This window comes from Melanotaenia boesemani, chromosome 12, assembly GCF_017639745.1.
Source record: "Melanotaenia boesemani isolate fMelBoe1 chromosome 12, fMelBoe1.pri, whole genome shotgun sequence".
Lineage (NCBI taxonomy): Eukaryota > Metazoa > Chordata > Actinopteri > Atheriniformes > Melanotaeniidae > Melanotaenia > Melanotaenia boesemani.
In genome coordinates this window covers 9,363,274-9,387,773 of record NC_055693.1, presented here as the reverse complement: position 1 = coordinate 9,387,773, position 24,500 = coordinate 9,363,274, and the positions used below count along the sequence as shown (strand labels likewise).

At 37.8% G+C, this 24,500-nt stretch overlaps 1 protein-coding gene across 7 annotated transcripts in view; it reads left to right on the top strand.

Annotated features, from left to right (window-relative positions):
* Positions 1-24,500, top strand: part of sema5ba (sema domain, seven thrombospondin repeats (type 1 and type 1-like), transmembrane domain (TM) and short cytoplasmic domain, (semaphorin) 5Ba) — a 193,478-nt gene that overhangs the window by 71,656 nt on the left and 97,322 nt on the right. For all 7 annotated transcript variants that reach the window (XM_042002779.1, XM_042002774.1, XM_042002776.1 and 4 more), the window contains 3 exons: positions 2,880-3,110; positions 23,442-23,541; positions 24,003-24,048. In XM_042002779.1, coding sequence (XP_041858713.1) covers positions 2,927-3,110; positions 23,442-23,541; positions 24,003-24,048 — 330 coding nt within the window. In that variant the 5' untranslated portion in view covers positions 2,880-2,926. The remainder of the gene's footprint in view (positions 1-2,879; positions 3,111-23,441; positions 23,542-24,002; positions 24,049-24,500) is intronic.

Sequence of the window (24,500 nt, the reverse complement as noted above, 5' to 3'; positions counted from 1 at the left end):
CAAGAGAAGACAGGCATCTGCCTGGAAGGGGTGGCATAAAGCCGCTGGCTCAAATGTCCTGCCCCATAAAAAAAAATGTTATAGTTTCCTGCATAATTTTCCATGTTCCTTCCTGTTTTGTTGCCCTAGGGGCATTTTTTAGCTCCAGCCTTTGGCCACAGGATTTCTAGCAACCAGCAGATAACAGCACAGATCTAAAAAAGGTTTAATCTTAGTCCCTAAATTGAATTAAAAATACATATCTACTTTGTCACTGATGTATTGCTTTCCTAGCAGAAATGACTAAAGTGTTAAGTTACAACAGAACAGTGGTTAGATGATGCAGTTGTGTCACATGATGCATTGAGTTGGCGTCAGCTGTGAATGAAGTTCTGATTGAAAAACTTCTCATCTCTGTTAAACACCCTTCACATCAGCTCCACTCCCTTATGTTGACCTTTCAGGGATCAGGTTTCTTTATACCCATGGGTAGATTAGTTTTGTAATATTATAATTATACAAGCACACTCCAACATGATGATCCCAAAAAGATAAAAAAAAAGGAAGAATGTACTTGGATAAAGCAATTAAAAGACCAAATAAAAATGACCTCTTTGTAAAACGATGGTAAACCTATTTAAAAGCCTAAATGAATAGATAAAGAAATGATAAAATGCATCAACATTACTTTGATAATGGCAATGAGAACAAAGCAATGCCTGAAACAGTAGCAGACCTGAGCCTGTTACATACTCTGCGAGACCACGAGAACATGTCATTTTGTTCTCGCAGACACTGTTGGGAAATCTTGTGGCTTATTCTTGACACACCAGCCAAGCTGAGCTTTCTTCACATGGCACTCCGAGAAGTATTGTGTGATTGGTGGGACATTTATTCTAGTTCTAGTTAGATTTCTGTTTCTAGTTTTAGTTCCTCATGTCAGTGTGTAATATTTGTGTTTTGAGGTTCCTTTTTCTGGTTTAATTTAGATACTAATTCATTTAACTCCCTGTTTTATTTGGCAGAGCTTATTCTTTAGTTTACGTTGTGACCCTGGCTTCTGTTTCCTGATCCCCACACTTGTTCCTAATTTGCAATTGGCTCCTTCTGTATAGATACTCCTTGGTTTTATTATGTTCATCACCAGATCCTTCTCTATTTTGTCTAGTATTCTTGTGTTCATGTTTTGTAGGTGTTTTGTTACTCAAGCTTCTTTTGGAGCTTCTGTTGCTACTTCAGCCTGTTCGTGAGCCTGCATTTGGGTCCTTTTCTCCACTCATTATGATACAGGAATGCTAGTAAAAGCAGCGACTCACCTATCAAGAAAACCTTGTTTGTTTTAAGGCATCTCCTTCAAAGATGTGTCACAGATCTATGACACCAAGGAAAATTATGAAACTTATTTAATAAAAAGATGATAAAACATAGTTGTTATAAGGCGAACAGTGTTAAAGTAGAAGAGTTTCCTTAAACAATGCAGTTGCTGTTAACATCTTGGACATGCAGCTTCACAGCTGGCTTCTTAAATGTTTAGCCCCCAGACAATTGTAAGATTGCACAGCCTCAGAGTTGGGAGAGAGCAGCAGGAGGGAATAAGACACAAATGGAAGGGTCCAGTGGAGGTATTAAGCATGTACAAACTTGGAAATAAGGAACACATCAATGCAGACCTTTTTGTTTTCTTGTTTTCTGCAGTCATGGTCTCCACCCCTTAAAAACATCCAACCTGAATGAGTAAAGTGCAATTCAGAGGCATGAGATACTTCCACTTGTTTCATCAGTAGCTTGGGGCCTGTTGACTCCACCGCATCGTAATGACAAACATGGTCACTGTGTGCGTTTGCCTAATTAGTAATGAGCTTCAGTGAGTGGGATAATTGATTGCAGGGCATTATGGTTGATTTGCAACTCAACCAAGCTAATAATTTGTTATTGATTGAAGCATTAGTGAGGAAAACAATACAGAGAGATGCAACCGAGTCAAAGTGTTGCAGAAAGTTGGTGTTCTCGTTTTTAATCTACTTTAATGATATTACACCTCGCCAAGCTAACGTTGTAAGGAGCGCAGGGCAGGCGATGATGAACTGCTGGTCTCAGCTCAGCACTGTAGACTCATATGTTACTGGAGGAGAATGCATTTACTCAGGAAGCAAGAGAGTCTCTGTGTGTGTGCTTTTAAGGTACTTTTGTGTGTATGTCTGTCTCGCTTAGTCTGCTTGCATAATACTTGACTACTGAAGTAGGGAATTGATGGGGAAGTCATTTACAGTATGTGCTGGGGTGTATCACAATTCTGTAAAAATGACAGGCAGTCAGGAGTGTGATGGAATCAAAGCTGGGCAAACATCTATTTCCAGCATATTTCTTAAGAATTACAAATAAATGAGCTGATTTTTGCTTCACTGACTTGTGGAAAACTATGCCTCACTGATAAGTCCACCATTCCATTCATTCTTCCCATTTTAATCAGCCATTAAATTAACTTTCAGAGTTTAATTGCATGTTTTAAACAATTATCACACGGTCGGAGGTTAGGTAGTTCTTCGATATGGCCCACTACTGAAGTACAGTTTTTTAGCCTGTGTCCTTCACTACCTCTTTTTTCTGTTTTGTAGTTTACTCAGCGTTCTATCGAATATTTCCAGCCACCCTCTAGTCATCTAACGTCCTTTTTTTTTTTTTTTTTTTTTTTTGTGATTTCTACCAAAATTTTATTCCTTTGCATCTCGTTTATATTCTCTTTCTGTTCTCCTGTGCTGGATTCAGAGCGGAAAGCCCTGAGGAATTGAAAGTTGACGGTGAAAATTATTTTGAAGAGACTCAGAGAGCTTCTTTTCTTTGAAGCCAGGCGCAAAAAAATGTTGCATTAAGGTGCTAAGGTTGTCTCTTCTCTTCTCCAGCTTTTTCCCAGAGGCCCACCTTGGCAGTTAGAGGAGAGGTCATCACCATGACAGCATCCTCGCAGGACTCCACCCCCTCGTTTATGGCTGGCCTCCTCCTACTCCCTCTTCTCATCCCAGCTGTTTTCACGCAGTATTCTGCTGTTCCAACAACCCCAGCACCACTTCTGTTCGACCTGCTGACCCAACCAGAGTGCACAAAGAAAGAGCATCCAAAAGTTTCCATCCAAGGTCTGACATCACCTGTAACAATATGTTTTATTTGTACAACTTATAATATCATATTCTGTATCGTGGACAACTTCTTTTACCTTTTGGTATAGAAACTGTTCTAGAAACTGTGCAATTTTACATGATTTTACTTCATACAAGCGCTGTGTGCAAGTAACTTTCAGTGCTAAATAACACTGGAAAGCTGAAATTCTAGTGATTTGATTTTATGCAAATCATTTGACTAAACTGCAACCAAAGAGGGAACATTTCCAAAAACAAACAAAATAACAGTCAAAATGAAGTCTTCTGATGATGCACTGATCTTTTTCAAGACTTCAGTTGAGTAAAGATTGTTTCTTCAATATTTTCACACAGATTGCTGTTGCATCATCATGCAGCTGTGAGATGTGCCTCATCGTTCTTGTTTTGTCTCTAAGCCTGTTTAGCATGTAAATATTTTTAGTACGGGTATTCCAGAACAAAACCAATGTCATTTGGTTTTGACCTTAGGCTAATGGCCAGCAAGAGTATTTTGAGACCTCCTGGATACATTTTTAGTCTGTTAAACAGTCTGGTGTAAGCTGTGGATCGATTTGTACTTTCTGAACTAATAGAAAACAGGTTCATCTTTAGACATCTTATTCCAAGAAAAAAATTAATAGAGAGAGAGTTGTATTGTACAATGTTCTCTTACTCTGACCCAGTTAGAGCTACAGTGATTCTGACAGTATAGTGGAAAAAAAAAGAAAATTAGAGTGATGTCTTGCAAAAGAGAAAATATCAAGCATTTACTCCAAGTGGGTCTCTTTATTTTGGGTTTGCCTTGGATAGAGGTTTTATGCAAGTGAGTTTATAAACTCATATAATATAATATAATATAATAAACCTTTATTCTTATCTTTAGCGTTTCAGTTTTAATCAGACTTCTAATTTAATTATGCAGAGGTGATCTTTGCTTTAAGCAATGATGATGATTTCATCCTTTCTCTTCCTGTGATGTACATTAACACTTATTAAGTGCATACTTGGTTAAAAGATCAAGTTTTATTAGCCAAAATCTAATTAAGCAGTTTTTATATTTTAAGCTTTTATTTTTAAGAAAATTAGAGACTATTAAAAAAAATCATAAATCATATTATATTTTGGCTGATAGCTTCTCTTTAGACCAAGTAAATTTACATTTAAATGTAAGGCCACTCAAAGACTGCCTCTTCACAAAGACCCGTCCCATAAATAGTCTTGATATAATTTCTCAGTATAAGAAGACAAGATTTTATTTATTATAAGGAGAATACTTCACATTCATTAGATAAAACCAGAGAATGAATATAAAAGATCAACTTTCTAAATTTGATTGCTTATTTGTATTTGAAAGGTCCCATGTTATGCAAAATTCACTTTTTTAAAGTTTACTAACAGTCATATGTGTCCTCATTGCCTGTGTATGAGGCCCAGAAATGAGAAAATTCTGTCTCCTTTCTCACTTGCTTGCTCCATTTTCCATCAAATGTGTGATCAAATGAGTGAGTCTGAGAGCTTTCCTTTTTTGACATCACGAAAGGAAAAAACTACTTCGTTAGGTAGTGGATACTGCCATTGACCCGGCCCCTGACTAGCTGAGCCTGCCCTCTAAAATCATCAAGCGGGCACCAGTAAAAGCCACATCTTCTTCCAGAGCGGGGCGTGGACATGCACCACTCATAAACATTTAAAAGTTCAGACACAGAAACAGGCCGTTCTCAGTAGAGCTCACTAGAACCACATTTGGAATGGCTGAAATTAAAGACCAAGGCTGAGTTTGGGGTAATACACTTTGAAATCACTGTTGTTGGAACTCTGACACTCATATGAAATTGTTGAAAAAATGTATAATATGGGACTTTTAAAGGAGTGGACACTTTTCTACATACACGTCTCTGAGACCTAAATTGCTGAATGTGATGTTGTTGATCTGTATATGTTTTCCATATATGGAGACACATGTGGCTTTTTTCAGCCACAGCTGTCATCAATACATTCTTATACCAAAAACTCAGTTTGGCACCCAGTCGGGTCAGCGTGCATGGCTTTGTGAAAAAAAAAAGGGGGACAAGATGGGAATGGTTGTGTAGAATAATGGTGCTCACTATGTAAGCTGCTTATCTGTACAGTTAGCCACTAGGCAAGGTTTGCTTCACAGTGTGAAATGAAACGCTTTGGGGCACAAAATCGCAGAAATGGCAGAATGAAAGGTAAACATGCACAAAATTGCCGTGTTTTTTTTTTCAAATAGGTTTGTTTGTGTTTCATCTGCCAAGAGCACCGACAAAGATTGGAAGACTAAAATGATAGGTGGTGGGGATCCAAGGCAGAAACATAGAAATTGGAGAGGTGCCCATAAGTTGTTTGAATGAACTCTGCTTCTCCAAAACCATACTGCAGGTCCCCCCCCCCCCCGCCCCGCATGTATTTTCTTTCTTTATTGAACCACAGTTTTGCTCCCTTTATTCTCTTGAGCCAAATCATCCCTGTTGCTGGTCTGAGCTTTTGCTCGGATGCCATTTGTTCTTTTCTCGTTAGACTTTTTTCTATTATTTGAGTTTGAAAACTCAGCCTCCTTTCAATTTAACTCCTATCCACAGAACCATTGAAATGGCTTTTCTTTTTTTAAAAAACAAGGCTGAGGTCACCTATATGCAGGGTCCTTGCCCCTCTCCTTCTTCACCCACTGGGCCTCCAGATGTACAGATTAGTCGGAGCCCTGCCAGTGCTTCACTTCAAAGGCGTGCCACTTGAGAATGGCTCTTATGGCAGGGAGCTGCAGGGCTACTGGCCTGTCAAAGCAAGCAGAGCAGGGCATTATGTGAAGGCAGCCTTATAGAAAAGTCCTGCACAATGAAAGTGCCAGCGAGAACCTGAGATTAGCCTCCATGATTGATGAGCGTTTTATAGTGGTTTGCTGGAGCGCTACGGCAGTTACCTGCAGGAGACTGGGGAGTCTGCTAAGAAGAACTTTGGATGGGCATGCTCAAGCAATAAAAATGCATGCCTTGCTTCACAACTAATTGTTTGTGTTTGAATGTAGGATATCCTCTCTTACTGACTTTGCTTTTTTGTTGCGGTCATGTGTGATGCACTGAGATTTAATCCTCAGTGTGTATTTCTATGCAGGTTGCAGGTATCAGGCATCCTCAAGCCCCAGGTCAGGCCTTGTCACTGAAGCATGTTATCTGCTTTTAATTCCATTTCTTTTCTCTGGCTTTTAGCATTTCCTCTTTAGGTACCCAGCAACCTGATTTTTTCAAATTCACATACATGCGTAGTGAGCACTGCAGCTGTTTTTAGGATTTGTTTAAAGAAAACAATTTCTGGTTCTTATTTAGGCCTAAACATTTACCAAATCCTGACATATATTCTTTTTAATATGTAGCTTACCATGATAGGACACTTTATAATATTTCTGTTTACTCATTTCATTTTATTGCCTATTAAAGCAGTTTTTAAGCATGTTTATGGCAAAAGAGAAGCTGTGAACACACCATTAGCCAGGTTTCCATTGCACATTTTGATAGCTGGTTAGATGCTTGGAATGTAAAAAAGTGTTTCTACCTTTTGAAGAAAGCTTGATGCACACTGGAAGGTATGGAAATGCTTTTGCACACCACAGCTGATCTGATAGGGATGAAAATATCTTGACTCACCAGCTGAGCCTGCAAACAGTAAAGTTAGCAGTCTGACCAGAAATATTATATTATAGTATCCAAAGTATCCTTAGATATGAAAGTAGCTCCTTAAGAAAAGATTTCTTTGTTCTCCTTTTGTAGATGTCCACAACACTTGTTTTCCCTCCTTGAAGTTTGCTTTTATTATGACAACTACTTCTTCTACTGAATTACAACCACAAGCAACTTAGCTTATGTTGCCGCCCACTGGTGACACTGTGAAACCTACTTTATTCACTTCAAACCAGTTAATAGGAAAAGGGTTTAATGTCTGTATGTCTCTAATGCTTTTCCATTTTCAGCATTTAGACTTATTCCACTTATAAAGGAAAGCCTGATTAATGTGGCATCATCCCTTTTCAAGTTGATATATCCATACTTTATGAACAACAACATTTACAATTTAGCAATACACACAGAGAAATGCTTTTTTGTGGGGAAGTGTTTATATCTCACACAGTCAAGGCAATATTCACTTTATTTAAGCTTGATTTAGCAGTTTTGCTCTGGTGCAGCTCTCAGTGGAAATATCTGTCCAGTTACTGTCCATCGTCCCAATCTTCTACCTGCAATATAAAGAATCACTTTAGGGAATTTCTTGAAATACTGCACACAGATTCAGTTGGACTCGAGGATGAGCTGAGTAGAAATTGGTGGCAAAAGGTCACTGAAGCTCTGTAAAGCACAGCTGTATTTACAATACCTGAAAACGCACAAGCTTTTTGTGGCAAACTGATTAATATCTATAACACCAGCCTGTTTGAAAATTAGCTGTTTGTCTAGTAACAACACTGGGACCTTACTCAATTTTTTCTTTACCTCAAGCCATGATAACAAAATGTAATTTTGCTCTTGCAGACGTGAATGGGGACAGCTTGCGACTTGTTCTCAACAAATGAGCTGAGCAGAACTTTAGTCTTGTTGGGCTCAGAAGTATTGTGTGATTGGTTGGACATTTAAGGTGGGCGTGGTTAACGTGGAAAAGAATAAATGGGTCCTCAACTTGCAGGCATAGAAAACTACACATATGAAGGGATGCGAACATATAGGGTGTAGATTTGCTAGTTTCAGACTTTGATTCTTTCACAGAGTTTCTGTTTAAATGTGACTGCAATGGGATGGATTTGTGCTTTAAGAGGTGTAAAAGTAACACCAGACTTTATTTTTAACCTGCTGATCCTCATCTGGCGACAGACAGCAGCTCAAATTGTAGCAGCGGCAACTTACAGCAGCATTTCCTGCAGCTGCCACAACCTGCCGCGAATTATGGTCTACTACCATAAAGGAAGGAAAGGAAAAACAAAACAAACAAGAAAAGGACTTGTATGTCTGTCCAAAGAAAATAGGAAAGATGTTTGATCCAACTCATTGTCTTTTTATACATGTATGTATTTTATATATATATGTATATATGTATAATATACACACACATATATATATATATATATATATATATATATATATATATATATATATATATATATATATATATAATATGCATGTGTGTGTGTGTGTGTGTAAAGCCAAAAGTGGATCAGTTGACTTACCAGGGATGGGTGGAAGCAGTGAAGCAATGCAGAGCCAGAGACTCAACATTAACCATCCATCACCATCCATCTCTGAGTTTAAGTCTGCTGTTTACTATCATGCTGCAATCTAAGATCACTAACAGCATCTAAAATGTTTTTTTTTAATTCATGTGGGTTTGGAACTGCGCCCCCATGCACAATACACTTTTTGCGTGCATAATACTTTTGATGTCTGTTTTTCACACGAGCCACATGCCGACAGACACTTGACTGCTGCACGCTCAGCTGTTGGCCGTCAGTAGAGTGCACATTGCTGCACACAATGTGCAAACTGAATTAAACTTTTTCTGAATTAAATTACCTTGTTTGATATTGTAGATTAGTAAAAATAACTGTTTCCATTATTATTATTTCAAATTCCATGCTGCCAGCTTATTAAAACTCCCATGTGAGATTATACTGGGGCACAGCTGATCAATACCATGATTGATTGGTCAGTTTAACTCTCATTTCAAATTGAGCTCTTATTGAATTACTATGTGTTGCCTCTCCTGATTTTACCTGAACACATTAAATTGTCTCTCCAGCAAACTAGAATGGAAAAATTCTGATGCAATGTTAAATGCTTCTTTTAGCACAAACCAACAGGACCAGTTCAGGGAGTTTATTTCTTCACAAACATTTAGTTGTTAAAATTAAAAAAAATGCATGATAGTAGTGCCAGTGATGATGATTAAAATGTAGTTTTAGAGTATAATAGTCCCTTCCTGACGTCCTGGAGGACCCCGATTGTTCCCCTCTGTTGTTGCTGACAGAAGTGTAATGAGAATCACTAAAAGAGAGAGCAGGGGACATCATATCTTTTCATCCACTTTTCTTCTGGCATCTATGACATTCTTGCCTACCGTAAACACTTGTGACTGCATGTTTATATCTCTGCTGTTCCAGACCATGTACCAGTGTTTTATGTCAACAACAGCACAGTGCAGGAATACCGCATTGGAATCACGTAACCTCCACCCACAGGCTCAAGCTGAGCTTGCCAGCTCATGATTTAGATGGATGATATTGGCTCAGAGCATGAGACTGCAGGCCTGATAAGAGCATGGGATGGGGGCCGCAACTGGGGCACTGCAAGTCTAGATTTTAAGAATTTCTGGAGATGTTGTGGATTGAGTTATATGGCTCAGAGAAGGGTCAGCTTGGTTTGCATCCAGAGCTGTAGTACCTTTCAGTGCTAAGGAGTGTGGAGTATGTGTAGAAAGGTAATAGGTGGTAGTAAGACCTTTTGGCTCTGGTTTTACTGCATTCTTCAGAGACAGAGGAGGAGTTGTCTCATGGATTAAATTGCTTCACATTGTGGGTCATCACTGTTATGTTCTTCCAAAGGCAAGCAGGGAAACAAAAACCGTCACCACTGGTACCATTTCCAATTCAGTTTTTTGCAAATCTTGTTTTTTCACTTGCCTTTCATTCCCAGTCCTCCTCTCTCATTTATTACACTCCTCCCCATGATCCTCCTTTCATATTCTCTTTCTTGACCTCCTTGATTTTTCTCTTCATTTCTTCTTTCCCATCACTTTCTCTCTTCTCACTGTGCACTTTTTGCTCCATAATGAGCAGAAAAATGTATTGGGTATTTTGTAGGAGTCCAATTTCTTTCTGTGTCTTGGTAATAGTTCTGTCATTTACGTAGCTGTCGCATCGCCATCTGAAGGGCTCTTGAGGTGTACAAATGTTGCTACTTTGCCACAAATTTCTGATCTTATATGGCATTCTCATCTGTCTCTGTTCCTCCAGCTCTTTCACCATTATAGTGGTAAGTCTAATTGGAACTTTGATAACAGATCTGTGGGTGTGACTGCAGCCATCGATCGGGCAGTCCAATGGGTCCAAGTTTAGCACACTGCTGGGGTCAGCTTCTCCCCAGCTGATGGCATGTCTGGATATCTGATGCAGCCAGAAGAGATAGCGAGGAGGATCAGAGAGTACCAAACATTTAACGGTAATATTGTCACTTTAACTGAAAAGTGGAAAGCAGCAAAAAAAAAAAAAAAATAGCTCTTTACTTTTCTGTCCCCATTTTATCGCCTTTCCTATCAGTTATTATAGCACCTTTCAGACATTTACTTCAATCTTTTCTCTCAGGCAAAGAACTGTTGTCGGTCCATGACGTTTGTCTGTCAAGATTACATAGAAACTACCTGGATCATTCAGATTGGGCTTTTCCACATCATTAAGTGTGTTTATTTAGCATTTTTTTGGTGTATAAGAGGGCTGAAGTGTAGACACCCAGTCATGGGAGCCTGTTCGCTAAAGTCAAATGTGTGGGCCACATGGAGCTGTTGCCAGCATTTCTTGACTTCTGTTTTGTTTGTTGATATCAGAATGCAACAACCTTATGCTCTATGCCCTAGTTATTGTTTACATGCAGAAAAACTGTAAAATGGAAGTACCAAACAAAAATGTTATCCAAATCTTGGTGAGAGTTTCAAAAGAGTTTGAGTTTTTATTTCCGCAATGCTGTAATTATAACTACATGTGCAACCAGAAGACTGCTTAAACGTTATTGGTTCACTAATATAAACTAATCTAAGTATGAAATGGTGTCAAAACAAGTGTCTGGTACAAAATTCATTTTCTTTGTCTACAGCTTTTGTCCATATGATAAGAAGTCTCTACCACAGACAATACTGCTAATGAACTGCTTGAAACACCTTATTTTTTAACAGTTGCATATAATGTTGCTTTTTTGTTGCCTGGTGCCACACCAAACTGCATGGTACATCTTTCCTCTAATTTAGTTTTCATTTTGGATGGGATCAGGTGTTTCACAACTTTGCTGTGCATGTTTAATTCTTTACACTGATACAGCAGATGCTTTTATCCTGACAGATTTACAAGTGAAGAATATAGAAGAGTTTAGGCTGATAAATGCAGTTTATGAGTTTGATTCTTCTTTTTAGTTCTGAGGATTTAAATATCTGCTGGCATCAGGACTGAGCTGCAGAACTAAAAAAAAAAAAACAAACTTGCAGACAATAAACCTGTTTTCATTAGCAAAAATGAATCAAATTGATCCAAATCAAATCATCAAATCAAATCAAATGTTAATAAATTTTGTTGAAAAATTTTCTGCTGGACTCTCAACGATTTGATGGGACAAGGAATTATATCAGTGTGTGCTGCTGTAGAAAGCTGTTCACATCTACGGGCAATGAATCTCTGACCAGTCAACACTGTTTCAACATTACTGTATGATGGGGATCAAAAACTCCAGTCCACGAGGGCCAGAATCTTGCAGGTATTGGATGTGTCTCTGGAACAACACACCTGATTCAAATGAATAGGTCATTAACAGACTTGTGCAGAACTTGACAACAAGCTGTTGGAGATCCATTTTGTTTGAATCAGGTTTGTTGCAGTAGGGAAACATACAATACCTGCAGGACACCGGCCTTCAGGGACCAGAGTTGGTGGTCCCTGCCATATGGTATCAATTTATCACACTTGGAACCACAGCTGAGGGAGTTCCAAGTGAAATGTAGGATGGTATACCATACTATGGCCAAATTAAGCATTCCACACCACACGGTACTATACATCGAAAAAGCACCATAACCATGTTCTTAGCAGTATTAGATCTCCTCATAATACTACCAGAGTAGTGCTTTGTCCTAGCTTTCATATCAGCAGTCAATTATAAGCTAAAAAGTGCAATTTTTCCTTTTATCTTATCTCCCAAGCATTTGCCTCTTTCACAACTTTTTTCTCTGCTCAGATTTGTCAGTTTTATTGCACAGCTGGAACACAATGCTCCTGTCAGCAGCTTTGGATGTTGCCTCACCTTTGGAAGGCTGACAGACGTCTTTACCGGTCACTGACTGAGAGGCTATTAGCCTCCTGGCCCCAGCGACGTTCCCTCTGTGGCTGCTCTAGCTCCAGACTCTCCATGCTTTCTCTGCTCAGCCCATAACCTGCAGAACCTTCTGAGTTCAGTCAAGTATCTGAAGGGGAGGGAGGGAAGTAGAATAAATGGATGGAGGGAGAGTTGTGCTTCACTGAGGCATGACAGCCTCTCAAACTTTTGCCCTCTACAAGTCAGCCACTGAGAAAATCAAAAGTTGTTGGATGGATCTGTAAAGGGGACAAGCAAGATGGGGTGGAGACTGGCAGGCAAAGAAGGATATAAAGAAGACCAAACATCTCATATCTATAGGGATGTTGACCAGATAAGAGTGATTTGTGAAAATATTTAAGACTGCAAGAAACGTTCTTCTCCTTTAGCACTAAGCTCAGCTAAACATGTGGCATTTATCTTGCTGTTTTAGCGCATTTGCACAAAAATGTGCTTACTGTAAATGGATATTGTATGTAAATGCACTATACCATGCACTGGTTTAACCCAAATTATTATTTTACATTTCCTAATTCAGGCTGTGCAAAATTAATTCAAAATGCTATCAGATGTGTGGTAATTGACACTGGAGGTGATTCTTCATTGACAAAATCATCTGCAAAATGACACAGAGCAGCTCGCCTCCATGAGGCCTGTTTGGTTAACAATATTGAAACAACCATGCTGCCCTGAAGATACCCATTTTTAGTATTGCCCCTTTGCAGCAAGTTTTATTTCCATTAGCAAAACACTTATACTGTGACTTCCCTGAAGGAAGGTGACAGACTGCTACCTTTAGTGTAGTATTTGTCATTCATAGCTCATTAAACAGTGAAGCGCTTGAGGGAAGAAAACAACTAACTGCCTGATTATAATGGTAATGATAAAAGATAGTCTTCTCCCAGCGTGTTTTTTTTTTTTTAACTAGATTTTGTTCAGAGAAGATGATATACTGTCATGCAAACACTTTTAAATGGAGTCATTTTGACAAATGCAATTGAACTCATTTTAGTCTTTTTAGAATTTTTTAATGGTGCTATTTTGCTATTTGGCATACATTTTGTACAAATGCCAAAACTGAGGCAAAAATAAAAACTGAAGAAAAATTTGGTATGTTATAGGTGTCATATTTATAATTAGAAAGTTTGAAATCAAAAATCATAAAAGCTGATGTAATGACTGAAGAAGAAATCTGTCTGTGCCAGTATTAGGGTTCTTGGTAGTGAACAACCACTGTTGCCACTATATCTGACCAAAGAAAACTCAAGAAGAAGCTCCAGCTCCCACACACACACACACACAGTGACCCTTATACCAAAAGAAATACCAGATAGTAAAAGGCTCTTAATCAGGATGTCAAACTATATAAGCTAGTAGTAAAGGAACATTACTCCATTTGCTAAAAATAGTAAAGACGATTTCAGATGGTGACAAAAAAAAAAAGGAAAAGGAAAGAAAATCAACAAAGTCACTTAACCTCTCACATTTTCCCCTTATCCATACCACACTTGACACTTCCCACTAGCAATTTGACCATAAAAGTAGTTCAAATGTTTGGGGACTGGTTTGACTTTTCTTGGATTGAAACCAGTAAAACACATAGTGAAATTAGATATTTTTATCTCTTTTTGCCAAACAACAGGATCCAGCTGGTTCGATGTGATGGAATTAAACTAGCTCGAACATTTAATTTTATTTCTTATAATTTGGCATGTTCTGGGATCTACCTGTGAAAAAAAGTTTGGTTTAATGCTTAATTAGTTTTCAGATTTTACTGTTAAGTCAAATTACTTTTGTCCCATTCATACGTGTGTAGTGTCAGCCAGACCAGTTCATATGTGGCAGCCGTTTGCAAATAAATTAATCACACAGCAGTCATGATACTATGGCAGAAGGCAAAATTAAAATAGTAATAATAAAATAGGGTTTGTATAATGGATATTCCAATGTGCTGCCATGGATTTCAACAACTTTGGCTCATGCCTAAATGCATGATACTGGCAGCTGCTCTGGCTTGTTGGCCAGCTGGTAATCTTAAGGAAAAGAGATGTAAGCTCAAATTTTGTAGTGATAACAAAAGGATTCAAGCCATCTTTGTTTGATTTAGCTTTGTAAAAAGGTGGTTTTAATCAGTGCTTGGGCTGTCCTGGAGAAAAGTTATTCACCAAAAATCTCAACATTCATTAGGCCTGTTGTTTATCTGGCAATTTAAGCCACTCGTCATCCTCAACCCGTCACATATTCTAAAAGTCAGAAATAAATACAGGGTTGGGTGGGTGCAGGGACTGGAAGTGAAAAGCAGGAACAAACTTCCACATGCTGATGGATTTTATTCACAGAAACAACATGTATGTAGATTTGAAATGAAGGCAGTATCCACCTCAGATTTTGTGGCACCAAGCCAGTGTTTCAGCTCATTCCTGCCAGATTTGAACATTAATGTATGAGCCTGACTCAGTTTTGAGTTGTCTGCAGAGGCAGAGAAGCAGATGCTAAACCTTAGCAAGTGTCATCAAAAATTTCAGTCGGCTCTTGGAGTATTGCTGGCAATTACTTCTTTTCTCTCTTCCTCATGACTGTGTATTGTATCACTCATTTCATTTCTTATAGCTATTTCTGCTCTTGGTGAAATCAGAGTGGTGCACTTCTTAATACTCAAAATACAAAATTGGCATGAAATTGTGCCCTTTTCTGTCATGTTCTGCTGTATCTGTTCATAACACATTTTGTCTCAATTCAATTCAAGTATTTATTGTCATTGTCACAGAAGAACAACGACATGAGGACATATAGGACACCTGTTATAGCAAATGCACCTTTAGTCCCTCTACCTGTATTTAGGTTTTCCACCACGCGTTTCATAGCTAACACTGTCCTCCAAACTTGGAGAAAGACCAATTTTGGAATTTCTAGAAAATGATCCCCCATTTTAGATGAAAGTATGACTGAAATATTATCAAACAAGCGTTGCTGCAGCTCCAACATGGGGGAATCTCACATTCCATCAGGTTTTAAACAACAACAGATTAATACGTTCTCTGGTTTCATTTGAGTATTATCTCATTTTTGCAGAGACAGGGTTTTTGGAATTCACATTTTTTTCTTGTATTTTTAGTTTGTCAACTTCATAATATGTTGGCATTTTCCAGATTTAATTGCTTTTCATGTGGACTTCTGGTGGCTCAGGTCTGTGTGAGTTTTCACTCTTCTCAGAAGCTGGAATGAAGTGAATGTTTTAAAAAGCTGTCAGATGGAAGAAGATAGAAAGATTTTGAATTATGTCTGTGCGAGATGAAATGTCCTCATCCCTCTGGCAGTCATGGGCTAACACATTAATCCGTCTGGCTGCTGATTGCATGAGTGAAAGAAAGATGTGATCCTTCATCAAGTCCATATCGAGACTCACAATTCAACCATGAAGAGGAGGCTTTCATATTCATCCTCCATTATTTTTCTCTTCTTTGCCCCACCACTTGGTCAGACAGTTATGAGAGAAGAGGACTTGTAGAACCACTTGTACGAGGGAGGATAATTGTCCCTCAATGAAAGACTACTGGCTGTTGTTAGGCTCTTCTAAAGAAAAGAAAAAGAAAAAAAATTAAGCTCACGCATACTACATCAAATTCAGTCTAATTTCTTTTATTTTTTTATTCTTTCTTTTATAAAAAAAATTTTTACAAGCTTTGTGACGAAATATTTACATGCCTGTCAGTATGGATTTCTAGTGATTCATCATCCACATTAAACCCTCTGAACTGAACACTAATAGCTTCTGTTTTTAATGTCAGGAGCATTATGACTCCATGGAAATTATTCTCTTATCTATTTCTGCACCACTCAGTCCTGTTTTATGGTTAGTGTCATATGCTCCTTTTAATGGTTTCATTTTATAGGGAGAAAAAGTCACTTTTTAACAGGCTTTCATTTTCTAAAATGATATATATTTTATTATTTGTTGATGTTTTTTGCATATATTTTACATGCAAAGTAAGAAACCAGTATTAAATCCAGTTTGATAGGTGCATGGGTACATTAGCCTGAAATGCTGCCTTCTCTTTAGGAGCAACATTTTGCTTTTTGTTTTCACTGCTGTTAAGGCTGATGTTGTATACTGTGCAATGAAAACGGACAATTATATTGTATGCATTAGCTGTACAACATTTATAAAATGTAAACTGATGGAAAATGGTTTTTCCATTTCTTCTATCACATTTGTCAACTAATAGCTGTTTATATGTCTTTGCTTAAAAAAAAGATTTTGAATGTTTTTGTTTTTTAATCAAAAGAGCACTAGTTTTCCATCTTTTAAAAGTCATTGTAACTTGCAGTAACACCAAGTGTGTTATACTGAATATATTGGTTCCTTTTATCCAAGATGGCAGCTGTATCTCAAATCTCATACCATTACGATAATAGCTACAAAATTTTCCTTATGTCCACTTCTTTAAGCTTTTGCCTTTAGCCTTTCTCTTAAATAGATACATAATATAAAGTTCTGTATTAGTTCAGTCAGGTATATGTCAATATTCATCACAATGTTCAGCTATCTTCAACCTCAGTCTGAGGCACCTAATTGGGCATACATTATAACTGACTCAACTTTCAATCATTCTTCCTGCCCTCTGCTTACCACATTGCTCCTTCATTGGTTTTTTGATTCACTGTTTGTTGATGAGTGATCAGTATTTCAAAGTTTGTTCAACTCTTATTGATTTTCCATACACTTGGTTTTCTGTTGTTTGACATAGGCAATGCTTGTATTTGATTTTGACTATACTCTTATATTTTCTCAGTGTTTTTGATATTTAATGAACACTAAAAGATATTGTATTAACTGAGACAATATCTGAGGTTTTAGGTCAGGGTTTGCGTGAAATGACTACACTTTTCATATAAAGTCTGGTGTGATCAGCTTGTACTTTTATTAGAGTGAATTACCTACACTTAAAGGCAGTCCTGTAATTACCATGTAATGCCACATGGGAGTTAAACTACACACTCTTCACACACAGTCTCTGCACAAAAAATTTACTTGAGTACCAGTGTGAATATAAGAAAAGAGATGAGTTGAAATCCTGCCCTCCTCACTAGCCCTTAACCAGACTTGGGACATTTGATGAACCACAAAAACTAAGTATTTGTTTGGGATCTCCACTCACTGACTCCCTCTTAATGTTTTCCTGATAGGACACTCCTAGGATTTATAGGCTATACTAAACTATTGTACACATTATTTTGATTCAGGTAAGTGTCAATTTTTTTTAAGAATCTGTCATAATCAACACCGATTTGCACAACAGTAACATGAAACCTCGGAAAGGCAAGGCAGTTTATTTGTATAGCACATTTCATGTACAGGACTATTAAAAGTGCTTTACATAAAACAAAGGCATTACAGATATTTAGAAATAGTAAAAGGCTTCAACACATAATCACAATAAAATAATGAATTACATTAAAATGATTAAAAGCAAGATAAGTTAAAAAAAAGTTAACATGCAGATTTTATGCATAGGCACATGAGAAAAGAAATGTTTTTAACCTGGATTTAAAAATGTCTACATTTGGTGAAAGTTTAATCTCCACTGGCAGTTTGTTCCACTTGTTTGCAGCATAACAGCTAAATGCTGCTTCTCCATGTTTAGTCTGGACTCTGGTCTGGACTAGTTGACCAGTCTTTGGTTCTAAGAGCTCTGCTAGGTTTATATTCTCTGAACATATCACAGATGTATTCTGGGCCTAAACCATTCTGGGATTTGTAAACAATCAGAAGGGTTTTAAAATCTATTCTGTGACTGACTGGAAGCCAGTGTAAAGATTTTAAAACTGGTGTGATGTGTTCAGATCTCTTAGTCCTGGTAAAAACTCTAGCAGCAGCGTTTTGGATGAGCTGCAGATGTTTAATGCTCTTTTTAGGAAGTCCTGTTAAAAGACCATTACAGTAATCCAGCCCACTGGAGATGAATGCATGGATGAGTTTCTCTTGGTCTTTCTGGGAGAATAAACTTTTAATTCTGTTGATGTTTCTGAGCTGGTAAAAAGCTGTCTTGGTGACAGCTTTGATGTGGCTGCTGAAAGTCCGGTCTGAGTCTATCAACACTCCAAGGTTACGAACTTGGTTGGTGATTTTAAGAGCCCGAGTCTCCAGGTGTTTGCCAGTGCTGACCCTCTTTGCTACCAAACAGAATAATCTCAGTTTTGTCTTCATTTAATTTTAGAAAATTCTCCTTCACCCAGGTGTTATTTGCTTCAGACACTGACACAATAAGTCTATTGGACTGCAGTCATCTGGTGACAGAGACACATAAAGTTGTGTATCATCAGCATAACTTTGATAATAAATGCTATAGTTCTGTAATATTTGACCCAAAGGGAGCATATACAAGTTGAACAGAAGAGGTCCAAGGACTGACCCCTGGGGGACTCCACAAGTCATGGCCATTCGCTTAGATTCATAGCTGCCGATCGTAACAAAATAACCCCGGCCTTCTAAATAGGACCTGAACCAGTTAAGGGCCACTCCAGAAAGTCCAACCCAGTTTTCCAGCCTGTGCAACAGGATTCTGTGATCTACAGTGTCAAACGCAGCACTGAGATCCAACAGAACCAGGACTGATACTTGACCAGAATCAGTATTCAACCTAATGTCATTTAACACTTTGACCAGAGCTGTTTCAGTGCTGTGATGAGGTCGGAAGCCGGACTGAAATTTATCAAGATTTCCATTTTCATTTAAAAAGTCATTAAGTTGGTGAAATACAATTTTCTCAATAATTATGGAAATAAAAGAGAGGTTAGAGACAGGTCTATAGTTGTTCATTATAGAGGCGTCTAGAGTCCTTTTCTTTAGGAGTGGCTTAATAGCAGCTATCTTTAGTGACTTGGGAAAAATGCCTGATGCCACTGAGCTGTTAACTATCAGTAGGAGATCACTTTCAACTGAGGTAAAAACTGTTTTTAAAAAGTCGGATGGTATCATGTCCAGAGTGCATGTTGTTGATTTCAAATGCCAAACTGTTTCTTGTAGGATTTTTAAATCAACCACTTTAAATTGCGACATAACATTAGAATTATTTCCAGGTTTTAGACACAGACTACTTTTCTTGTGTGACTGTGTGGAATTAATATTTTGCCTAATTGTTTTAATTTTTTGGCTAAAAAAGTTGGCAAATTGGTTGCATTTCTCAGTGGAAAGGAGCTCTGGGCTTATCTGTATAGGAGGATTTGTAAGTTTTTCAATCATAGCAAACAGAGTGCGAGAATGTGACCTTGAATGTGGGTCGGTTCTTTTACATGCTGCCACAAACCAAACATGTCCAATATGGAAGAAAATTCCTTGACATTACCATCCGTTATGTTATCTATGTGAATGTTAAAATCCCCAGTTAAGATGAAATGGTTAAAATCAGTAGAGATAACCGACAATAATTCAGAAAATTCATCAATTAAAATCAACAAAAATTTATGTGCTCCTGTAATTAAACAAAGAAATCTCCCATAATTCCCTACAAAAGCACAGGCTGCTGTACCTGTATAATCTTGAATTTCCTCGTAATAAATTCATTTCAGTCAGTACAAATCCGTTTGTAACAGTTTTTAAAGTAACAGTGATTCTATCGTTGCTGCTTGTGTACAGATATTTCCAAAGCAAGTACATTGTTGCTTGGTTAAATTTAATTTTCTTTGGCTAAAAATAAAAACCTAGTGAAAACGGTAAAAGGTGATGAAAGATAAAGGCCAAAAAGTAAACCTTACTAGGAGTAAGAGAATTTTACTGCCAAATCTCAGGTATGCTACTTAACAAGCTAGTAGTGTGTCAAAATCACATCCCCTGCAAAGTCTGACCCACATTATTTTCCACAAATTTATTAAAGTAAACTAATTATAACACTTCCAAATACATTCAAGGATGTATTTATTCTATGTAAGGAGGGAGGCATATGTGATTATTTTAATGGGTCACTATATTGATGAGAAAAATCATGTTAATGAGCTGTGAATGGTAGCTGGTGTCCATTAGCGGTAGTTGCCGTTAATTAATGGTAGCTCACATCCATTAGCAGTAGCTGGCTTCAGTTAGGAAGAGCTGGCTTAAATTAGCAGAAGCTGGTGTGAGTTAGCGGACGCTTGCGTCACTTAGTGTTAGCTAGCGTTAACTGTTGTACTCTGGGCTACTTTTGTTTTTTTTTAGTGTAGTGTATAGTAAATATAGTTTGAGATCATATTACAAAATGACTGAATGAACCACGAAAACAGGCTTTTAGCCAAAAACAGGAAGCCTTGCATTTGCTTTACTGAGACCACAGCCTGTCAAAGTCCAAGAGGATTTTCAGTTTCATAATACTCTGAAGAGTATACTGTCAATACATACATTTTACCATATCGTATGCATGTCAGCACAGTGAAGTAACTGATTTATAGAATATTTGATGGGTCACTTTGTAGGTTAAAGCTATGTTTACTCTTGTACACTAGCTCATAATGGATTCCTTAAATCACCTTCAGGTCTGTTTACATAAGACTGTGAGGGATGAAGCAGCCTACACACAGCTTCAGCATCAGCCTTGAATGCCATTCATCAGACAGTGTTGCAAGGATTGTCCTGCTCACATGTTAATACTGGCCTCTATACCTACTGTGCATGTTAGAGATAATTGAGAGAAAAGGGAAAAAAAGAACATACTTAAATAAGGGAAATGTAAACTCTCTTAGCATGCTGTATAATACACATTTATAGTAAGAAAAAGAGGAGGGCTCCTCCAGAATTTAGATTCTGTTTGAATGGGAGGCCCAGTTATTTATGTGACAAGGAGAGATTAAATTCTGTCAGCAGAAATGTATAGTTTATATGTTTTTAAAAAGAGGTATTAGATAACATTCCTCTACTAACAGAGGATTTTTGAGGGTATTTGGTACCTCATTATAGTACACTTCTGTTGTTTTTCTGATGTTCTCAATCAGGTTAGAACTCCTGTTGTCGAAAGGTTTTTATTTCTGTGAAATTCTTTGGCAGCTTTGCATGGAACACTCTTTCAAGGTCTGTCCTTTGATATTTTACAGTGGTAATGTTGGGAGACTGCAAAAGCTATGGCCAAACCCTCGGCGGGGGCCTCTAGAGGTCGTCCATTATGGCTTATAGATGCCTTTTTATTTTGGAGGTTTCAGTGTGATGTTTTCTAATGGTTATGAAATGGTCCCCTCCCTCAGCCCTGCTCGCTCCTCAAACTACAAAAACTTGGAGTAAAGTTCAACTGTGAAAACCACCCAATTCAAATCAACATCTGTGTGTGTGTGTGTGTGTGTGTGTGTGTGTGTGTGTGTGTGTGTGTGTGTGTGGCTCATCCATATTTTAAATGAAGAGCACCATCCTGTACTATCGCTGCAGCCTTCTGTCTTCTCATCACTCATCTCTCTAGTTATCTTTCCAGATGATGGAGCCATATGTGCCTCATCCATCCTGAAATTCATCTCTTTGCGTGGTGGAGAGTAGTTTCCTGTTGGCTGTGAGTTTTCCCAGTAATGTGTAACGTGGTCTCTCAGGGCTTTTTTATAGCTACTTATACTAAAGATTCAAAAAGTTTGGTGACTTTCTCTCAGTACAATATCAATAGGATTAATGCATTAAGACAGCTCAGATTCATGCACATTACACATTTAGTTTTTGACAAAGCATCTAAGCATATAATACACATACTATAGTGCATAATAGTATATAATACTTTAAATTGCTTTAAAAGTTATAATTATGAGAAGGCTGATAGATTCACAGTAACTGCAATGAGTAAGAAGCCGCTGTGATTAGTTTCTAATCCTCATTTTTGACTCCATTTGGGGTCAGAAATGGGGATTAACACAAAGTGTTTCAGATGTGTGAGATGATGCTTTGTTATTAATAATGATTTTCTTTAATCTTTGAACTTGTTTAAAATTTGGCTGCATGTCTGCTGTTACACTTTTGCTGTCGCAATTGTGACACTTGCATTAATTAATCATTATTTTCCCAGTAAATTTACTCCAGGTTTTCCTTTGTCTTTGTTTCTGATGCCTTATGACAGAACTTACCTATGCAGGGTTATGTTTTTTTTTTCATGGGCCTTATGGACTTCCTGCTCCAGCAGTGCTTTGAGCTTGTAAGGAAAAGTTATTTTCCTCACCTGCCTGCCTCCAGCCTGTCAGTCAGTATTTGGATCCACTACAGTACACACTTCAGGGACTTACTGGTTCTGTTAGACTGACTGCTGGTTTGTCAGTTTATGTGGCATGTGTGTGTATATGTGTACTTTTGCATGAGTTATTGCAGGATCTAGATATTGTTAATGATTATCTATTGATTATAGTTTCCCTTTTTGTAATCTCAGGGCATTTCTCATCTTTAATCTAATGTAAATTTTTATAATATCAATAATCATGAGCATTGATATCAAACATTCACTGATAAATGCATTGTTTACCGGGGGGGGCCCTAGCACATCTTTTAAGCTGGTGAAAGAAACCCAAGTCCACTTCTGCTGTGATCCTGTGTACAGCTTGGGAAATATTGCAAATCACTTTATGCTGCTTAAACTTCCATGCAGTAAAATCTGTTTAGTTAAAAAAAAAAAAAAAAAATCTGTTTAGTTCTGCATGCGGGGTAACAGGACGATTGAGGAGAAAGTGCTCTTTTCCTACAATATTCAGTGTAAAATAAAAAGCTGTCCAAAGCAGCCCCTCTGCTCTGGTGCTTTAAAACTTCAATTTGTAAATACCCATCTCAAACAGTGCTGAGTATTCGGCTTCACGGACCACACGGGGATCGGTTTGTCCGAACGTCTGGTTATATCAGGGTTGTTGTGCCTGATGAAGCCCGGACAGCTTTGTCTCTCTGTAGGAGACACCATCACAGTGTGGTTCACTGGTTATTGTACTATTTTAACCACTTTCCTGATGATTATTTCACTGGTCAGATGAGATGATCTAAACCAAGATGTTGCCTGTCCAATGATGATAAAAAATTAAAATAAGCTCCAATAGGAACATAAATTACTCTTGCTTTTCTTTAGATCATTCAACCATGTTATGTTTATGTGTCCCCACTTATGCATAAACCACCTAATAAGAGAGGTTTTTCTGTGCATCAGTAAACTAAACAATGTTTTCTCTAAATGTCACAGCTTTTATGCTTGATGTAATTTAGCCCCTGCTAACCCCTCTCTCTCTCTCTCTCTCTCTGTCTTTCTTATAGCTCTCAGCCCGTGGATTTCCTCTTTCTCAAACCCTAGTGTGAGAGACTACTCACAGCTCACCCTTGACCTGACTAGGAATGAGCTCATTGTGGGTGCCAGGTAAGAAACTGTAAATCCACCCTGCTTTTTACCCTGTGGAGCATATTACTGAGAATGTGATACCCTTTCTGACTCACTCATTCTGTGAGGTTTCTGGATAATGAAGCTTCTAAAGTGCTCTGCTGAGGCCTCGCTGGACCAAGTTAAGCTTTGAATTTGAGGGGGGGGGTTGTGAAAGATGTCATTCTGCACTAGTATGCATGTTCACATGCTAGTTTTGAGCAACACAATCTTGTTATGAGACAAAAAGAAAAAAAATTAAAAATACCAGTAAAATTGAGTTTTTCCAGCTAATTTCAAGATCTTGTAAGGCTGGCATATATTGTCTTATTTCAAGAAATCTTACCAAGACAAATTTGACTTGTTCCATTGGCAGATTTTTGGCATTTGAGGATATTAACAGTGATCTCAGTGAGGGGAAAGTTACTCACATGCATCCTTTTCTTGTCTTCTTATTGCAGAAACTACCTTTTCAGACTGGACCTCAGTAACATGTCTCTATTACAGGTAAGCAGTTAGGAGAAAAGCCTTCTCTACTTTGTATGTTCTCACTTTGTTGCGGTTAATATTTATAAATTGTGACAATAGCCTTTGAAATAATGGGATAGAGTTGAAAATACATTTGAACAGATTATTTGTTTTTCTGAACAACCTCTTACCTACTTTAGCTTATGAATGACCCTCAGGAGCAATAGGCATGATGTGTGGTGTTAGCATGCAGACATCACACACACAGTACTCATAACAAAAATATCCTCATTTTGAGGCAGGATAGTTTTTTTGTGATATTTTATTTTTAAAATTTTATTTGGTTATATTTTTATAACACTTGGGCTGTTGTGTATAACTGTTACTTTTCCTGCTGTGTTGGATATTGAACAGAATTTTTTCATGTTTTACCCAAATCTTTTTTTAGTACTCTTCCAGCATGAACTAAAATCAGAAGAAACATCCATCCA